This window comes from Phoxinus phoxinus, assembly GCF_949152265.1.
Source record: "Phoxinus phoxinus genome assembly, chromosome: 18".
NCBI lineage: Eukaryota > Metazoa > Chordata > Actinopteri > Cypriniformes > Leuciscidae > Phoxinus > Phoxinus phoxinus.
The window spans coordinates 15,842,383-15,860,792 of NC_136893.1; the positions used below are offsets into that span (position 1 = coordinate 15,842,383).

An 18,410-nucleotide genomic window follows, 5' to 3' on the forward strand; every position below is an offset into this window, starting at 1 on the left:
GCCTAATGTTTCAATTTGCTTGGAGAAGAAATACTGTCGTACATGCAATACAGCAGCACACTCTGTTTTAGGTTGGTCACTAACAAACATGTTTATGATGTATTATGTTTCGTGCCTTATTCACAATACAGCTCTCGAGTACCGTATTTTTTTTAAATAAAACGGTTACCCACAATAGGCTACTGATATTAAAGCCAAAAAATATGTATCAATGCAACTTTCATGAAGTAAAATCACTAAAAGCCTTCCTTCCGCGGAAAAAAAATAGTCCATGGCCGTGAACAGCAACAACAGGAAGTTACATTATTTTGCCTTAGATGGCGGCAAAGACTGTCTTCGAGGGAGTCATTCAGTAGAAAAGACTTTTATATTGAAAGGACGACTGTAACTTTTTGTGAAGACTGAGAGACGCAACTGACAAACGGGAAAACCCCTTAACAGTTAACGTTAACGTTAAAAGGAAAACATTTCGCAGTGGACATTCAAACGGATTTTCATTACGAATATAGGACTGACCTGAAGGAAAATACTATAGGCCTACTGTAAATGCAGGTACACTCGCTTATTCGGTCTCTCACAATTCTCTACTTTTATGAATAATATAATTGAGAACAAACATGTTTACATTGGTTGCTATTGGTGTTGAGTGATACATAGGACCTTTGGGTGAAGGGGTCAACTCCGTGTTTTATCGCGAATAAAACACAGCTATTGACCAATCAGAATCAATGAGTGGAACTAACCGTTTTATATTATATTATCCACAATAATCTCAGTATTCTACACTTGGTAATATAAAGTTTCTTGAGACTGTATTTGCATATAGATGCCACCTGGTCATTGGCATGCATCTCTCTCATCATCCTTGGAGGCTGCACTCACCTCTGAATTACATGCCTTGTTCTTTTGTGCCACTTGCAATTCACCATAACTTTCCAAACGAAATGCTCAAGTTAACATCTTTTCTTCTAAAGATATTCCTAATCATAAATAAATGCAATCTCTGGGAAAGAACAGGGGGTGCAGTGAGGAGGGGGAGAGAGAAACATCTGAGTATAGATAACCATTAGATATGATTCCCATGATAAGACTCTGTAATTTGGCTTTTAGAGATAACTCCAGGGGCTGTCAGGCTGAACGGCAGCAATTTACTGTTTGTTTTATTTTTTCCCCCATCCCTTTTTTACACATTTTTATCTGGCCTGTTAAAGGGCTTTTCATCTTAGATGATTTCCACTCTTTTTTCTGCGTTTGCCCCAGAAGGTGAGATCAGAAGAAGGCTGACTGGCGTGTTTTAAAGCGATGGACAAAATACAAATATTTGAGAATGTATTTCATGGTAATTATGTCAGGTTTCATGGCCTGAGCTGTGCACTGAGGCGCTGCCTGGATGCCTTAATTTGTATAGAAATTGTAATCATTTGTTCATTTCAAGGTGAAAATTGCATTTTTTTAATTCAAATTGTATCCTGCGTGATAGGCTATTATCTAGAAAAATTGTCTTTGTGTATTAGAGTCTATACGCAGGCGTCACGCTTGTTAAGAGCTGACTGCTTTCAAAAAGGTTTATGAATGTATCTCCCACAGAATGCAGAAGCTTGTGCTCATTATTTTCATTCTGTAGTATTTCACCTCCATTTTGGATTATTACTGTGAATAAGTCTGCAAGCTGACTGTAGATTTCGCGAGCAACCTGTAAGCAGGCTCCACGACTTATCTCTTGGATTTATACCTGCATGTTCACCTTGAAATCCTGCCTTTTTTCCTCACTGAGGTGAGATGGCACGGAGGACAGAAAGAAATAGACGCCATATGACAGTAAAGGGAGATATGAGACATATAGAAGGGGGGGTGAGTGTTGACTGCTCAGAGACTTTTTTCAATAGGGTATATTGAGAGCCTTTTTAGACCGAGCGGGGTTAAAGCAACTCCCAGCTCTCTCACAGCTTAATTTTGCAGTGATGCTGGAGTGTAGAGATTAGAGTCTGGGGGCAAGGAGGGGCACACGGAGGCTTGGGTGAGGGATGCCAGGGTTACTATGGGGGACTATAATCTTGTATTAGGTGCCTGGAAACCGCAAATGAAAGACTGGGTTTAAAAAGGGAAAGTTCATGTGAATTGCAAGGAGAAATAAAATTGTCTTACCCTATTGACATCTGTACTAAAAAAAAATCCATTTCAGAAGAGTATAATGCTTCGGAGAAGCAGAATATGTCGAACAATGGAGTCTGTCAAAGGGATACATTCTTCTCTCTGTAACAATCTTCTGCTAAGCGCTCTACTTACCCATCCAGGTTATTAGGCAATCATGCGATCTGTCGGTGTAAGCTGATTGTAGGAATGTGGAATCCCTTCGGTGAAGATCAGACACCCGGGCTCAGGTACATAATGTATCCTGGAATAATTATGGGATTTAAGGAGATGTTAGGCTTTGTAAGTGCTTTCTTTGTTACGTTTTCAAGAGGTTGACACCGCAGAGTTTCTAAAACATAATAATAACAGCCAAAGGAGGGGGCAGGGGGGTCTCGTGGTGAAATTCTTCAGACATGTTTTAATCAGTCTGTACCTCATGGCATGTTCTTACCTCAAAATAACAACGTGCGAGTGACCCAAAATACTCATTATCATCATGAAAGAACCAAGTCCCAGAAATTCTTTAAAAACTCCCTCAGTTGGAAAGTCTGTTCTTTCATTCAATTGATGAATATAATTTATTTAGTCATTATGTAATTAATAATTTTCTTGTTTTAAATTATTTTAGATATCAGATTTATCATTTGTTCATAATAATATTGGGAAAATCTCATACCGGTATATATAATTTTAGACATCAAGTACTGATCAGATTATCTGCAAAAATATTATTATACTGTAAATATAATATAATATAAAAAAATAATAATCATGTCAGACCATCCAAAAAGCAAGTTTATCAGATCATCTGAGCAGCTGCTCTCATAATAGTAATATTGTAAATATCTGAAATGACATTTTATGACATCACATTACATTGAGGACAGCTGAATCATAAAGAGGATTCCTCAGTGCAAAATCACATTCCAGAGACATTCCCTCGCTGTGTGAATCCTTTAAGTGAACCCAGATGGCCACACTCAAACTTGTTTACATCGAATATTCCTTTAAAATTCATCATAAAAACGCTGGGTTGCTTCAACCCATGTTTGGGTCAAATATGTACACATTTTTTAGTTAAATTTTTAAACCCAGCAGTTGGGTTTGTCCATATTTTACCCAAACACGGATTGAAACAACCCAGCATTTTTTAGAGCGTAGAGGAGCTCATTCGGATTGGAGGTGCAATGCATCTTCCCCAATATTGAGGCATTAATGCCGTTACACATTGGCTGGTATTGAGGGCCCAGCCTGTGCCCCCAGAAGAAGTGCAGTAAATGCCCTCAGGCCCTGCAGCTCTTCTGTGAATGCACTGCTCTGAGAGTCTCTGTCGTGACACTGTCTGCAACACTTCACTCTATTCACTTCCAGCGCAACTCAATTACTGGAAACTGATATTTTTAGTATCTTAAATCACCACAACTGTCATGATGCTCTTGACTTCAAAGTGGGTATAAAAATACAGCATTGTTAAGATGGGGATTAAATCATGATTATAGCTGACAGCGACATCAAAGCAATGAAAAGAGTGTATATGATAAATGCCAATAGATTTTCATGTTTTAAGTATTACAGAAAATGAACATTACAGATTAAAAAGCTCTACATAAATTTAGTAGATGGTAAAGCAAGTGTACACGATACTTTAGCCATATCATTGAGTGAACTAAATAAAATGCACAAGTGTTTAAAAAAACTAAAAAATTATTAACAGATATTGTGAGCATATATTTGACTATTGTATGATTTAGTGAGTGATGAGAAAGAAAGAAGCAGTTCTGTGTTTCTTTGTCCACTTTTTTGAGCTTTAATCCATAACAGATATGCCAGTGCTACAGTAAAGACACCAACAGGCTGAAGGTAGTAAATGCCAATACAAGTTCCCACTACGCTAGTATTTCATACAGCTGAATAAATTATGCCATGATAATATACACACATGCTGAACGGAAATATATCAAAGGAAAATACATATGAGCAAAAAGGTAAACAACGAAAGAATAAAGAGCAACTGAGTTTGAAACGATATTTTGGAAATGTGTATCGCCTAGATAGTGCTTTATATATCCCAAAGATTAATGATTGCAGTAGAAATGAGTGCTACACACTAAAAACATGATTTTTTTTTTGTTCACATTTCTTTTTTGTCTTTTTTTATTTACTAAAAATATTTTAAGTGTTAAAATGGAAATGTCCTGTTGGCACATGGTCATGTGTTCATGTTTCAGTTATTTTCCTGAATATATATGGCATTTTAGGGCACGTCTGTAGTGACACCGGAGCACAGTTCAGTTTCAGTTCATCTTAGCCACAGAAATCGTCTCTGAGGTTTAAAAACACAGCTGAGAAAAGGTGGAATAAGCCTTTGTGGCAAACATTAAATGTAAACACAGATCCATAAATGTGGTCATATATTCCATCTCTCAATATAATAGCTTGGACATTTTTAAGACAGGTATTCAGAGACCTTCACACTTTTGAAATGTAACCTGGCATAAGACTTAGAAGTTAATTTCTCTCTACAAATCAGATTCCCATTGTACAGTTTCAGTCCAGTCTTTTACAGTGACCACAGAGACAAATGAAGTTCCTCATGAATAAAAAAAGTGCTACCAATTTAGTACATCCCCCTTCAAAATATCTGACACATGAATTTACAACTCGCCCCTCAGTCTTTAGATAGCTAATATCTGATTTATTTTAAGTTCTGTGATAAATTGCAAGCTATATCAATACTTTCCATGAATAGCCAAGAAGCATATGGAAAAGTATAAAAAGCTATAAAATGCTAAAAATGGCATTTGCCCATCAGGGCTCATTATAGTGGTAATTATAGTGACCACAGAGAAGAATTTAGTCTGTGTTCATTGCAAAAAATAATCAAAACTATGTATTTTTGTCATTTGGTCATCATATTCCAGAACAATGCATGTTTTTAAGATAAAATGATCATAAATAACACTGATAATTTACCCATATAGAGCAGGTCAAAGACTGCTGCTTAACCCCATATCAAGGCTCCTCCAACCCAGATGCCCCAATGACTAGCCCAGGTTTTGTGGAATGTAAGGTTTAAGATCTAAATGAACCAATCGTTTACGTTCGTTGTAGCTTTGCAAACAGCCTGCCTGTGCATATCCATCAGAAATGTAATGTTGCAGAGCAAGGCCTTGTGGTTAAAATAGAAACAGGAACTAAGCATGAGAAACAATAAAAATGAAACATGTAAACAAAGAGTAATTACAATAGTAAATGCAACAGCAATAGGAACAACCACATTTATAATAACAAATATAATTATAATACCATCATTTTCAGTTCTATAAACAACATGGTCCGAACAGTTTGGAATGGGCAAGCAGTAGCCTATGTGTGCTAACACTGGATGCCAACAGGCAGGGCTTTAGTGATTTGGGATCAGACAATTGATGCTGATTTTTCCCTCAGCTTCTTTTTGAAGCCCTGAAAGGGTCTCTTTGTTGTGAAAGAGAGAAAGGATCGGGACGAATAAGGAGATGCGGCACAATAGTGTCTGTTTTTTTTATTATTATGTGGAATGGCTTTTGTATTCACACTGCTATAGGTAGAAAGTCTAGGACTGCCTGTGTTTTTATCATTTCTCTTGGTCTCGTTCACTCCTAGTCAGGTGGTCCACGTGTGGGCGCTGCAGAAAGAATGGAGGGATGCTGGTGAAACACATGGGTGGATGTTCAGTTCGAGATCCATCAATACGCCTGTCCCGTCTCCACCTGTAGCAGTCCGAGCACAGCCGAGTGCTCTCCGAGCTTCATCCTTCTCTGCGTGGACAAGCTCACATTCTTAGCCAGGTAATCCACCGCAGCTGCACACAGAGACCGAAAACAACACGTTAATTTCTCAGAGATATGAAACTCTGTGCAAGTTTATGAAGTGACAGTTTTTGCCTGGATCTGTAAGTGCACGCAATTCATACAGATAGTTACCTATCTTACAATTCTGCTTATTTTTTGTGACTTATATAATATGAAATGTGTAAGTTATTAAAATGTCTGATCTCATTAAAAGGCTAAAAACCTTGATTATAATAATCAATCAGTCAATCAAAATTACACACAATTTATAGTCAAATACTTGAATACACCTGTTAATATGAAGTTTTTTTTGTGGCGCATCTACAATTGTTATGTATTTATATAATATTATATAAATTAAGAAAATAAGCAATTAACAAAAATGTTTAAAATAATATCCAGATATATATTTTTTGTTACTTGTAAAAGTTAGTGTGGTATAGGCAACATATGTGACAGGAAAACCATAAAACGGAGAGATGATGCTCTTGATGTAAGTTGGAATGGACGTTTAGTTGAAAGTCAAATGGAGTAAATCAGAGAAAACAATTATATTAATAATAGATTTTCTTTTTTTAATAGATATATTTTTATTTTTCACCTTTAAATTTTGAATGAATAAAAAATATTTAAAAAAATATATGATTAAGGTTAATATTATATTACTGTTAAATGTAGGGTTGTACCACTGGACATTTTTTTAGAGCCTTTGAATCTAAATTAAAATGAAACCATGAATACAAATGTTGCATTTCTAAATTTTTCAACTCGGACATCATACATCATTATTACATTACATTTAGGACAATATTATACCATTTTTACTTCAGGGTTACACCACTTCACATTTTAGTGTCTCTAAATCTTAATAAAAAATAAAAAAAATAGTTTTTTACCCAAAATGTATTAAATCTAAATAGAAAGGGGACATTTTAATCTCGGACATCTTTATTTGTCACTGATCCATATAAGCAAACTAGGATGGGTTTAGTTTTGGGGTTGAGTTTCAGAGCAGACACTGAGCTCTCATGAACACACTGCTGATTCCAGAGCACCTGTTCCCCACTGTCACTCATTCCTGTCATAGTGAGTATTCCTCAGCACATTCCTCATTATGTCTGTCATCCCTGTTCTCAGAATTCCACACTTTATATCATATAACATCATATTGTGACACGCCAGTCTATTCCATCTATCTATCCATCTTTCTTTTAAAATGCCACCCAAAACACCATAAACAAAGCTTAAATAAATAAATGCAAAAAAAAAAAAAAGCCATTTCAAAGTTCTGTTTAGTTAGCTAAAACTTTTTCAGCTGTACTGAGTAGATTTAGATAATAAGTCCACTCGATTTTCTACGCCTGTGAAAACGGTTTCTGTTGATCAAGATTAGTATCTGTACGGCTGCGCAAAATGCAATAGAGAGAGGGGAGAGACGGCAGAAAGAGTGAAGAGATTCCCACCAGATAGGTGTAGCACACAAAATGGTGTGACTAACATATCACCTGAGGGCATGACTCTCATTGGATTGATCTGGAGTCTGGCTTTACTGGGAGATCTTTATCAGGAGCACGTGTCGACTCTATCCCGCGGGCTAATCCAGGGTCAGAGGGCACCCCGAGTCCCGCTCGCAACCCAGGACCTCAGCATTGATCTGCCTCCCATCTCACACTGCTTCAATTTAAATACACAAGCTAAAGACATTAGGGACATTTGATTGGTGGAAAAATACAAGTGAATCGGGTTTGGGGTTGCGAGGACATACCAAGGACAGGATGGAAGTGGTGCGCAAAAACCGAGGAAGCGCCAATTAACCCCTCTAGCCACTTCCCTTTTAAAACAGAAAAGCAACCCTCGCTGAGTCCAACTGGAATTGGCTAACTTATTAAGTTAGCACAGCGCAAGCTGTAACCTTCAGGTAATTATTTGCATAGACGTTTCCCACCTACATCCTCAAAGCCGAAATGGAAAAAATGAAAAGTGGAAACCGTCGAGCGGAGGAGGTTAAACCTGAGGGCTTTGCATTTTGAAACTGACAGGATTGACTTTTCACTTCTTGCATGTTTTTTTGGAGTTGGCATTGCGAACACAGCCACTCCTTTTCCGACAAGCGGTAAACACAGTGATCATTTGATCAAAATGTCAACAACAATGACAAAATGCATCACGACAGAGACGTCTATGACTAATGGATATAAAAAGGCTTCTGAAGGTGAGCATTAGCTCACTGGCATTAGCTTCTGGGATGTCAAGTCTCTCTGATGTTTTTTGGTCGGAGGCCCTTTGATTACCCCAGTCGAGGAGGTGTTATTTGAACCTCTCCTTCCTTTATTCATCATTAGCAGAAGTGTCGAGGGCGGGGCAGAGCGAGGGGTGCGTGCGGACGGTGCCAGACATCTGTCAGTGTGACAGTAAGCGCCGCACGTTAGCGTCTGTAAGCAAGAGCAAAAAAGGAAGCTGTCAGGGAACGGCGGCGCGTACGGTAGCTGCCGCATACCTGTGGGTGGGCTAGCTGTCTGTACTGGAGACACTGGTGCTGACAGCTAGCAGAGAGAGTAATCACAGCTCATTTAACCTCTCTCCCTCAGGAAGCCTTCCTTTCCTGTCAGCACCGTTTACTGCTTAAATCCCGCTCAGACTGAATCTTTACCTTCCCTAAGAGAAGCACAGAATCTGCTCTCTGACACTCACGGTCACAGCGAACACACGCAAACACGCGCCTCTACAAAGTGCGCCCCTAAGCTGTCTCACGAATTTCAATGAAATATTAGACAGGTTGGGCTAAATCAGTGATTTCGCACCCCATGGAGCATTTAAAGGAACAGTTCAACCAAATTTCTGTACTTGACTCAAATAAATTGTATAACTGAATATAAAATAACTGATTGCAAATTATTTAATGAATAACTTACTAGGTACACTTTTCCATGTAATAGAAAGTGAAACCATAAAGTGGTTCATGACACATTTACTGCAAGTCTTCTCATGTTATGTTAAGTTTGTCTGAACAGACCTACATTTTAAGTCAGTGAGTTGAACTCGAGAACCAGATCTGCTTAATTATTGAACAAATCATTCACGCCAGTTTCGTAACCGATCGGCTGATTCATTGAAAAGATCTGTTACTTTTCTCATGAACTCTCATGATCTAAGGTGCATGATTTCATTTGACTTAAGGTTCAGTCTGTTTTTCAAACATGCTATTGTTTGGCTTTAAAATACTTAAGATAATAGTACACTATAGTGGACAAGTTGTATGGACCACTTTTATTTAGATTTTTTGTGTGTGGAGATTTTAGAGCTTTATAAGATATTTAACTAAAAATTGTACTATAGCGTCCTTTAGGGTCAAAAGTTTATAATAATTATTTGCAATTTCTTTCTTTCTTGTTTAACCTTAACACATTCAGTTCTTTTATGGAAGTAAATCCAGAATAACTGCAGTTCTCAACCTTTTTGACTTACACTGTCAAAGACGATAAGACCCCAAGATATTCTTGGTACTTATGCTTTTTCAAATTAAGCATAATTTTTTTTATTACCAGTGAATTAACATAACTTTTCTTGTAATGTTTTTTTTACTTTTTTTTTCCCTTATAATTTTTTTATAGACAAACTACTCGATAAATTATTTTGAGCTTGATGTGACTAGAACAATGTATATTTATTATAAAGATTTCCATGACTTTTGCAGGAAATTAAAAATTCCCTCATACTGTATATCCAGCTTATCCAAGACCTGGCACTGCCAAAAATACTTTCATTATACTTTTTTCTTTTGTCAAATCAACTTAAACTAACTAATATTGTTCATCAATATTTTACTTTTTTACTTACTTTTTAAGTTAAACCAACAAAAACATTTTTAATCCCAATTGTTGAGGAACAGTAATATCATTTCAGTTTACATCTTGATTTTTAGACGTTGTCTTGATCAAGTCATCTTAAAGCCCATTTAAACGTTTGCCTTGGCCCCATAGTGGGTCTCTGCACCATGGTTGAGAAATCACTGCAGTATAATATTAAAAAGAAGTTACTACTAGGAGTTTAAAGGAACACGTTTTAGGTTTGGTTTCAATGAAGGGGTAACTTACATTTACATTTATTCATTTAGCTGATGCTTATTTTATCTAAAGCGACTTACAAATGAGGACTACAAGTCCTATGAAGCTGTGGGGGTAAATATGACAAAAAAAGCAATTTAAGTAAAGAATAGAGAGGCACTTACTCTGGCCGTACTGACTGTATTGGTAGCCTGCAGTGACGGGGTCCACGCTGTAGCTGGTGGTGCTGTACGTAGGGTGGCAGTAGGACTGGGTGGAGGTGAGGCTGTCGGCGGTCTTGATAGGCTCGGAGCGCTGGCTACAGCTGGCTGAGATGGGGTTGGAGGCCTCCAGGCCGCTGTGCAGGGGGGATATGGAGAACTCATGCTGGGACTGAGGGGCCACGGCACTGGGGTTGCTGAGGATGCTCATCACCTGGTGGGTAGAAAGGAACGAGAGGCAGGATCAGCAAAAACACATGAAAACACTTCATATAGGCAGTAAATCTATGTCACAAATCATTGTTGGTCACTGCATGCCACTCAAAGTTCAAGGCCTCATCCCTGATAGGGGTTAAACATCTTCACAACGACCCTTTTCCTGCATCCCAAGGGAGCATTTACCAGCCTGAAAACAGTGTCAGCCTAAATAACAGAGACAGAAGAGACCAGTGTAGGGCTGGGTGGTGGAGGGGGGTGTTCAGAGAGTGCCAGGATTGTCTATCCTAAGGCTTTTCTTTATAACAAGCTCCCAGGGTGAGTTTAATCTGGAGCCTTCAGCCATCCCACAGTCACAACCCTCATGAATGATTAAAATAATAAACACTCATATTACAGTAGATGCCCCCAGAGATTGGGAGATTAGACACTTGACAAGGTCTGTCCTTGTTTCATGTCATTTTGTTTATAGCAAATCTAACCCAGTAAACTGTGCAATAGTACTGTATAATAACTATAGTAATATTTTAATATATTCTACTACCACCATCCCACATTTTTGAATCATTGAGGTTTTTTTAAGAAGCCTCTTTTGCTCACCAAGGCTGCATTTATTTGATAAAAAATATATATATATATTATTACAATTTAAATGAATGTCTCTTTGAATATATTTGAAAATGTATAATTTCCTGTGATGGCAAAGCTGAATTTTCAGCAACACATTCTCACTCCTACGTCACATGTTGACGCTTGGCCTTAAAACCATTGGTGATCCAAAACATATTCTTTATAAGGAGTATGAGCTGATGCCCCTGGATCGGAGATATACGGTACCAATTCAAGTTAAATGGGTATAAATTCTCTTTTATCCCATTATCAATTAAATGATTGAACAATGAGTAAATATTGCTGTGTGTGGGTAGATGTGTAATGTGTTGGGTATTGTGTAATGTCTTATTTGTAGGTATAGTGTAATAAAATTGTGAAATGACTGATATATGCCATTTGGAAATGTTATGTGTGTTGTATGAATGAAGTGTGACTGTATTGTGGATTGTTGGGTGTTGACCTGCTCTCTCGATTGTCCTGCTCTCTGGTGTTTGAGACAAATTTATACTAAAGGAAGACAATAAAGGATAAACTAACCAACTAAACTAACTAAACTACACCTTTATATATTCATACATACAAACACACCGACACACACGCGCACACCTATTCACACGCACCTATTCATAAAAAAAAACAGTTTGAAAACCAATGTGAAACAACCGGAGAGAAGGGGTGGAGACAGAGGGGGGAAAAGTGTGTGAAAGGAGGTTGCTCTGCCTGCCACATGCTCCCCATCCGCAGACTGAAACAAAGCATCCTCCTGAACATCAGGTTCACGTTGTGGCTCGCTACGCCCCGCTGCCCTTTGGCCGTCTCAGGACCCAACCTGCTAAACCAATTAGCCCATCACAGAGCCGCTGCGAGCGAAATCAAGCCCACATGCACCGCTCAAAACAACACCCATGGGCTATTTGTTGAAGTCTGATACAACCCAGGAGTTGACCGAGGACTCCAGAATAGTCAGCTGCACATTGGGAAATAAACCAATGTACTAACGCAAGGAAACAACCCACCAGTGTGCATACATGCTCAGACGCATGGCCTAAACAGATAAGTGAATTTAGACTAATATCCTCCCAAAGCTTCCAGGAAAATATGGAGCACTTGAAACATATTAAATGCATAAAAGGGCACTTGAAACAGTGCATGTTGGACTATTTGAGTGCGGAAAGTCCCTCTTCTCAGTTGTGGCGCATGTGATATATGATATGAACAGGCCAAGAAGACTTCCTGTGATGAAGGTAGTGGAGAGAGAGAGGGAAATGTGTTAATTAACGGGGCAGCACATGGCGGGCTGTCACACCGCTGAGCGCTGGTGTTTGACCCTGGACACGGGGCGATGGGTCAGGGGCAAACCGCCTGCCCGACAGGGGGCTGAATGGGCAGATGGAGGGGAGACAGACTTAACAGGCGCTTAATTGAGGTCTGATTATATTCAGCTCTAGCCGTTAAATGAAATGCTCAGGTCTGAATGCAGCACTATTGTGTTGAATGCGTTGGATGCAGTTTTAAAAGTCGTTATGAAATGAAATTCAACGTATATATTTTCTATATGCACGCTTTTGATCTTATTGTGAACATTTCATCAATGCAGGTTTCTTATATTTTTCAACATTTTCTCGTAATTTTAAATCAAAATGTCATAGATCTTACAGTAAATCCATTCTTTAAACCCCGCCCCTTTCTTGCAGCCAACTGCAAGCTCGCTTTCAGATCTGCCTCCATCCAATCAACAACCAACGATTGAACCGCATGTCACCACATTTTTCACTTTTCTTATCCATTTCATTCAGATATACATCACAATACAAAAGAAAAGAAAAGATCTGTCTCTACTTACGCATTATCATGTCTTTAAATAACAGAGTAATGTCTTATTTGTCTTTATAATATGTCATCTAACATCAATCATTAGACTGATCAATCATTAGATGTCATCTAACATCAATCATTAGCACTGACATCCAACCTTCACCATAGGTGCCATGTCTGATTTAACAAATTATCACAAATTGTAACTTGTAATTGTAACAAATTGTTTGTGAATTGATCACAAAAATCTATTATACGACTTGGGACATAGTGCCTGAGACAAATGGACACATTATGCTTTTGGAGCTTCCAAAAAAAGAAAAGAAAAAACACCACAAAAGCATCAAAAGGTGTTTATATGACTCGGACACTATATTCCAAGTCTTTTTAAGTCATATAATAGCTTTTAAATTGTGAAATTTAAATGTGATGAACACAGATGTGGTCACTTTAAACACACTGGGGCGTTCACACTACACATTTTGTTCCATCGACTTCCATTGAATACACATGCGAATGTGTCAGATTGGAAACGCAAGCTCACGCGAAAAGTGTCGCAATTTGCTCCATTCCAAAGTTCAAGTTTGGTGAACTCTGACCTGTGAAGAAGACGTGTGACCAGTAGAAGATCGATACTTCACAGCATGACCTCTCGGCTGAACTAAAAATCGAGTAGATTAAATATATTTTTACATTTTGAATATATTACCATTTCGTTTTATGTTGAATTCATGAAAAAAGTGTGACATCATATCACGACCGTTACCGTGTCCATATAAATTCCGTGTGCTCAAAGTCTAGTGTGACTGTGGCTGTATGGGAAAGTGCTGCATGAAGATTCTTCATTTTGTGTTTTGATGGGAAAATAACAGCAAATGGCTTTTAAAAAATAAATTAGATCGAGAAAGTAGAGTAAATAATGACATATTTATTACGTGAAATACTCGTAATATTTTTATATCTATACCTCTGCTCATTTAAACTAGAAATAACAAGAATTTCCAGCAATCCGCAATGAAGTCATGATATTCTGTAATCCTCTATATTCCCCAAATACTGACGTTTCACTGTAATATGAGGTAATTTGAGCTAATAGTAAAGCTTGAGCCTATGTAAGTTCAGCATCTCCCCAGGAGTGGAGTTTTAATCAGATGAGCGGGGGACGCTAACACAAGGGGTGTCAGCCCAGAATGTGGGCAGAGAGGTGGGAGAGCGCCGGGTGCCTGACACCTCCATTCAGCCCGTCGCTTAAGCAGCCTGTAGCCTGGGTGATGCCATTATTGTGCTGGAAGACAAATTATTCAAATCTTCAAATTTAGCATAACCTTATTGACATCAATTAAAGTGGCAAACGGAGAATATTCCAGCCCGGTGAGAGGTAGAGCCGTGCTTTTATCACGAGAGGCAGCACGTGGTGAGGCTATTGTCAGCTCAATCCTCTCGCCGCACAGTGCACCGCGGAGAGAGGCCTGCCTTAAACCGCTGCGCCCAGCCAGCTGTAATTAGGACATTCAACTTAAAGTGCACATGGAGCCACAACACAAACACTAACAAACAGCAGGACTGCCTGTGAACTCTTTACATGGGCTACTGCACTCACAGTGGGACAACCGCAAAACAGAAGGGCTAGAAACGACAGAGTCTGGCTCTGTTTTAGAAAGGGCTCATTTCTCAGCCACAATTCTGTCACGGGAATCGTTGTGCTCAATTAAAACGTTTGTTAAGAAAGCAGCTTTTTTTCAGGGTTTGTACAGATACTGTAAAATGAAATTCCAGGACTTTCAAGGACATTTCAAGCACTGCCTTTTTGGTTTAAGGACTACAATCAGAGATCGCACTTATCAAATTACAGATATAAGGTATCCAAAATACAACTTGCAACGCATTTAATAATATATATTAAATACAAAGTTTATAATGGCTATTATTGTTCATTAAATACTATTTTATATTATAATGTTGGCATACTTCGTATCGAGAAAGGTCTGATGGGGGCTGCAGTGTTAGTTTTGCGTGTAAAGATTGTATTTGTGTTTTTTCGAAAAAATACAAATTTCATATATCTTGTATTTAAATAAGTCAAGCACTTTTCAAGTACCTCTTCATGAATATGGCTGTTTTCAAGGGTTTTCCAGGACTTAAACAGTCAAATTCAAGTACTTTAAGCACCCGGTATGAACCCTGTTTTTTAGAAGTGGATGAAATGAAATGTTCCAGGCTAAATACAAGTTAGATGATTAGCATATATAGAAAACAATGTAGGCCCTCAGTTTAAAAAATAAAATATAATGGTACAAATAATAAAATACAAAATATATAAAATAGTACATTTGCCCCTATATCTTTATGCATCTATATATCAATGAGTTTGGGAAAATGATAAATATGCCAAATGTGGTATTCATTTGTCATATTTATCTGTATACATTTTTTCTATAGTGTAAATAAACTGGGTATTCTGTTAAAGGGCAAGAATGATAAATAATAACTTGGATGACCTTGCCTGCAGTTAGAACCTAAGACTATAACCGAGTGGAGTCGACAGCCCAGCCAGATGCAGAGTTGTAATCTATTATTTCCTGCCATACTACCATTGCTAAGTAAAAATCAATATCCTTTCCACATGTGTAACCTTTTTTGTATCTGATAGGGCTGGTGGGAAGAAAGCTGGAATATTTGCCAATCAATCTGGCTGACAAACAACATCCCCAGGCAGTGCGACTCTCCAGGCCAACAAACACCAGAGGACAAATCCAGCTCGGCACACACAAGCACACAGTACGTACACCCTGGCTGAGATGCACTTAACTTTCTTGAGCCCTTTCAAAGTAACCCCACAACCCTCAACCCCCCCACCCAACTATTTCCTCTTTCTCTCACTCGTGCGCTCTCTTTCATTCTGTGAAGCATCCCCCCAGTAGCTAGGCTTTCATTTGTTGTCGGTCTGTGTGAGAGCTGCTAGTGCAGATAATGCCAGGCAGGATCCAGTTTAAAGGACATAGCTGCAGGCATTTCTCCTTTCCCTTGCTCCTCTTCACTTTCTGTCTCTCGACAGATAGATTACTTTATAAATAATAATAAAAAGTAATTAATTCTCTCAACTTCAGAGCCCTCTAGCCTGCAGCAGTGTAAATGTAAAACTGGAAATTGATACAATGTGCATCCTTTCAGATAAACAAACAGTGCAGCGGCAATAAAAAGGAAAGCTTTTCACACTACCATAATTTCCTTAACTGTCAAATTATATTTTTTTGTCTGAGTCAATGTTTGACGTGACTTGGTTCTTTGTTGGAATTTTTTTTTTTTTTGTGCCGAAATGGAACCAGGCTCATGCTTAGCTGGAACAAAACTGAAGTGTGATGACAGTGATTTTGGTCTCTAAAAGGGGGAAAACAGAGAGGCTAATTTAACAAAACTGGAACTAAACACTTCCACAGAAGACGGCTTAATAACAGTACACTGTTAACAATGTGATATATCAATAATCACTAAATCACTACATAAATCACTGTAATTTGGGGAATTAAAAAAAACAGAGTTGTAGGGCTTGCTGGAAAAATGGTGCAATACAATATTATGGTAATTTTGGGGTTACATGATTTCAACTCCCTGTTCCGTGTTAAATAAAGGTTAAATAAAAGCCATAGAAAATAACTGACTCAAAATCTATAAATAAATACTTTAAAATATGTAAAAAAATGTCAAAGTAAATTGTAAAATAATATATATATATACATTTTGATGTTAAATAAATCCAAAATTATTTGAGGATACATTTTACAAGAAAATACTAGTTCATTCTTTCTACTTCAAAACTTCATGTGATTCAATGTGTTTTTTTGCCATTTAAATTTTTACTCTAATTATTTGTGAAATTTACTAGCAATTTCTGCATTGTATCCGACACCATTTTTTTTTTTTTTTTCAAGATAGAGAGAGCGAGAGCACAGAAGGACAAATGTGGGTGGAGACTCTAGGAGGACAGTGTGTGTCTGTGTGCCGGCTAACTCAGCCCTGCATCTGCACACTCTCTCTTTTTACGCACATTCACACTCAGCTTAATCTGTCCAAGACTGGATTTGCTGGTGTGTAAGAGAGCGGCTCTCATTTTACTGGAATATACACAGGCATGTTGGGAAAATGTCACCTGTACAGGAAGCTGGAATTACAAGGGTTGATGTCATAAGGCTATCTTGCACAGCTAAAGGTTACATGTCCTGCCCTTCTAGACCCTTAAGTCTTAATATCATACTTACATAGATCAGCTGTAGTAAATAAACTGGTTTAAGGGGGATGTATGCGGTATGAATACAGTACATACATAAAAAAAGGCATTGCTTCCAAAAATGATATTGGATTTGAGGATTAGGAAACAGAGCACAATGTTCTCTTGAGTGACACGAGTATAAAAACACTCAGCGACTTCGGCATTACATTTCAGGGGCAATATGATGCAATGCCACCGTAATTAAAGAAGCACTGCCATTCTTTGTCGGGAAGTCGCTTTCCAGAGAGAAACCATAATCCTCAAACATCCCAACACCCACAATGCCAGAATCAACTAGCAAACAATGTAAAGAGGCAAGATAGCAAACAGGCCAATGCATAAATGGAGATGTGGACATTTGAGCGTGGTACTTCCAGAATGCTGTGATGAGTGATGCAATTCCACCCAGATTTGGGCAACACAATCATGACTCAGTGCTGATTAGTTAAAGGTAAAGTGTGCCTTTCTGTGTGAAAGGGAAACCATACAGAATTGTACAAATAATTTGTTACAAATAATAATAATAGTTATACACAAAATATAACAATTAAAAAACAATCTCTATAATTACGTTTATAAATATGTCTTTTCTCCAAATTCACGTCAGATGACAATATTGTTACAGTATCGTTCAAAAGTTTTGGGTCAGTACAATTTTTACAATGTCTTTGAAAAAAGTATCTGCGTTTATTTGATCAAAAATACAGTAAAACAGTAATATTGTGAAATATTATTACAATTTTAAATAACAGTTGTCCATCTTAATATATTTTAAAATATAATTAAAAAATATTATTCCTGTGATGGCAAAGCTGAATTTTCAGCATCATTACTCCAGTCTTCAGTGTCACATGATGCTTCAGAAATCATTCTAATATGATGATTTACTGCTCAAGAAACATTTATTAATATCAATGTTGAAAACGGTTGCACTGCTTCATATTTTTGTGGTAACAATGATACATTTTTTTAGGATTTTTTTTTTATGTATAAAATGTTCAAATAGAACAGCATTTATTTGAAATAGAAATATGTTGTAATATAATAAATGTCCTTATTGTCTTTACAAACAAACAGATTGCAATTCCAGAAATGACACCAATCACTTTTAAACATGGATTAACCATTATAAATACTCTATATGTGACCCTGGGGTGCAAAATAATCGAAACATTGAGAAAATCGCCTTTAAAATTGTCCATTATGTTCGCGATTGTGCTGCATTCACTCACAAAAATAAATGTTTTACATATTTACCTTAAGAAATGTACTA

The 18,410-nt window shown here is 37.6% G+C and overlaps 1 protein-coding gene across 3 annotated transcripts in view; it reads right to left on the reverse strand.

The window, feature by feature from the left end:
- Positions 1-4,293: 4,293 nt before the first annotated feature.
- Positions 4,294-18,410, reverse strand: part of pax7b (paired box 7b) — a 53,632-nt gene continuing 39,515 nt past the window's right edge. For 2 of the 3 annotated variants that reach the window (XM_079588571.1, XM_079588570.1), the window contains exons 8-9: positions 10,192-10,441; positions 4,294-5,974 (exon numbers count right to left, since the gene is read on the reverse strand). In XM_079588571.1, the coding sequence (XP_079444697.1) occupies positions 5,859-5,974; positions 10,192-10,441 (366 nt within the window). In that variant the 3' untranslated portion in view covers positions 4,294-5,858. The remainder of the gene's footprint in view (positions 5,975-10,191; positions 10,442-18,410) is intronic. The other variant, XM_079588572.1, reaches the window with a different exon arrangement.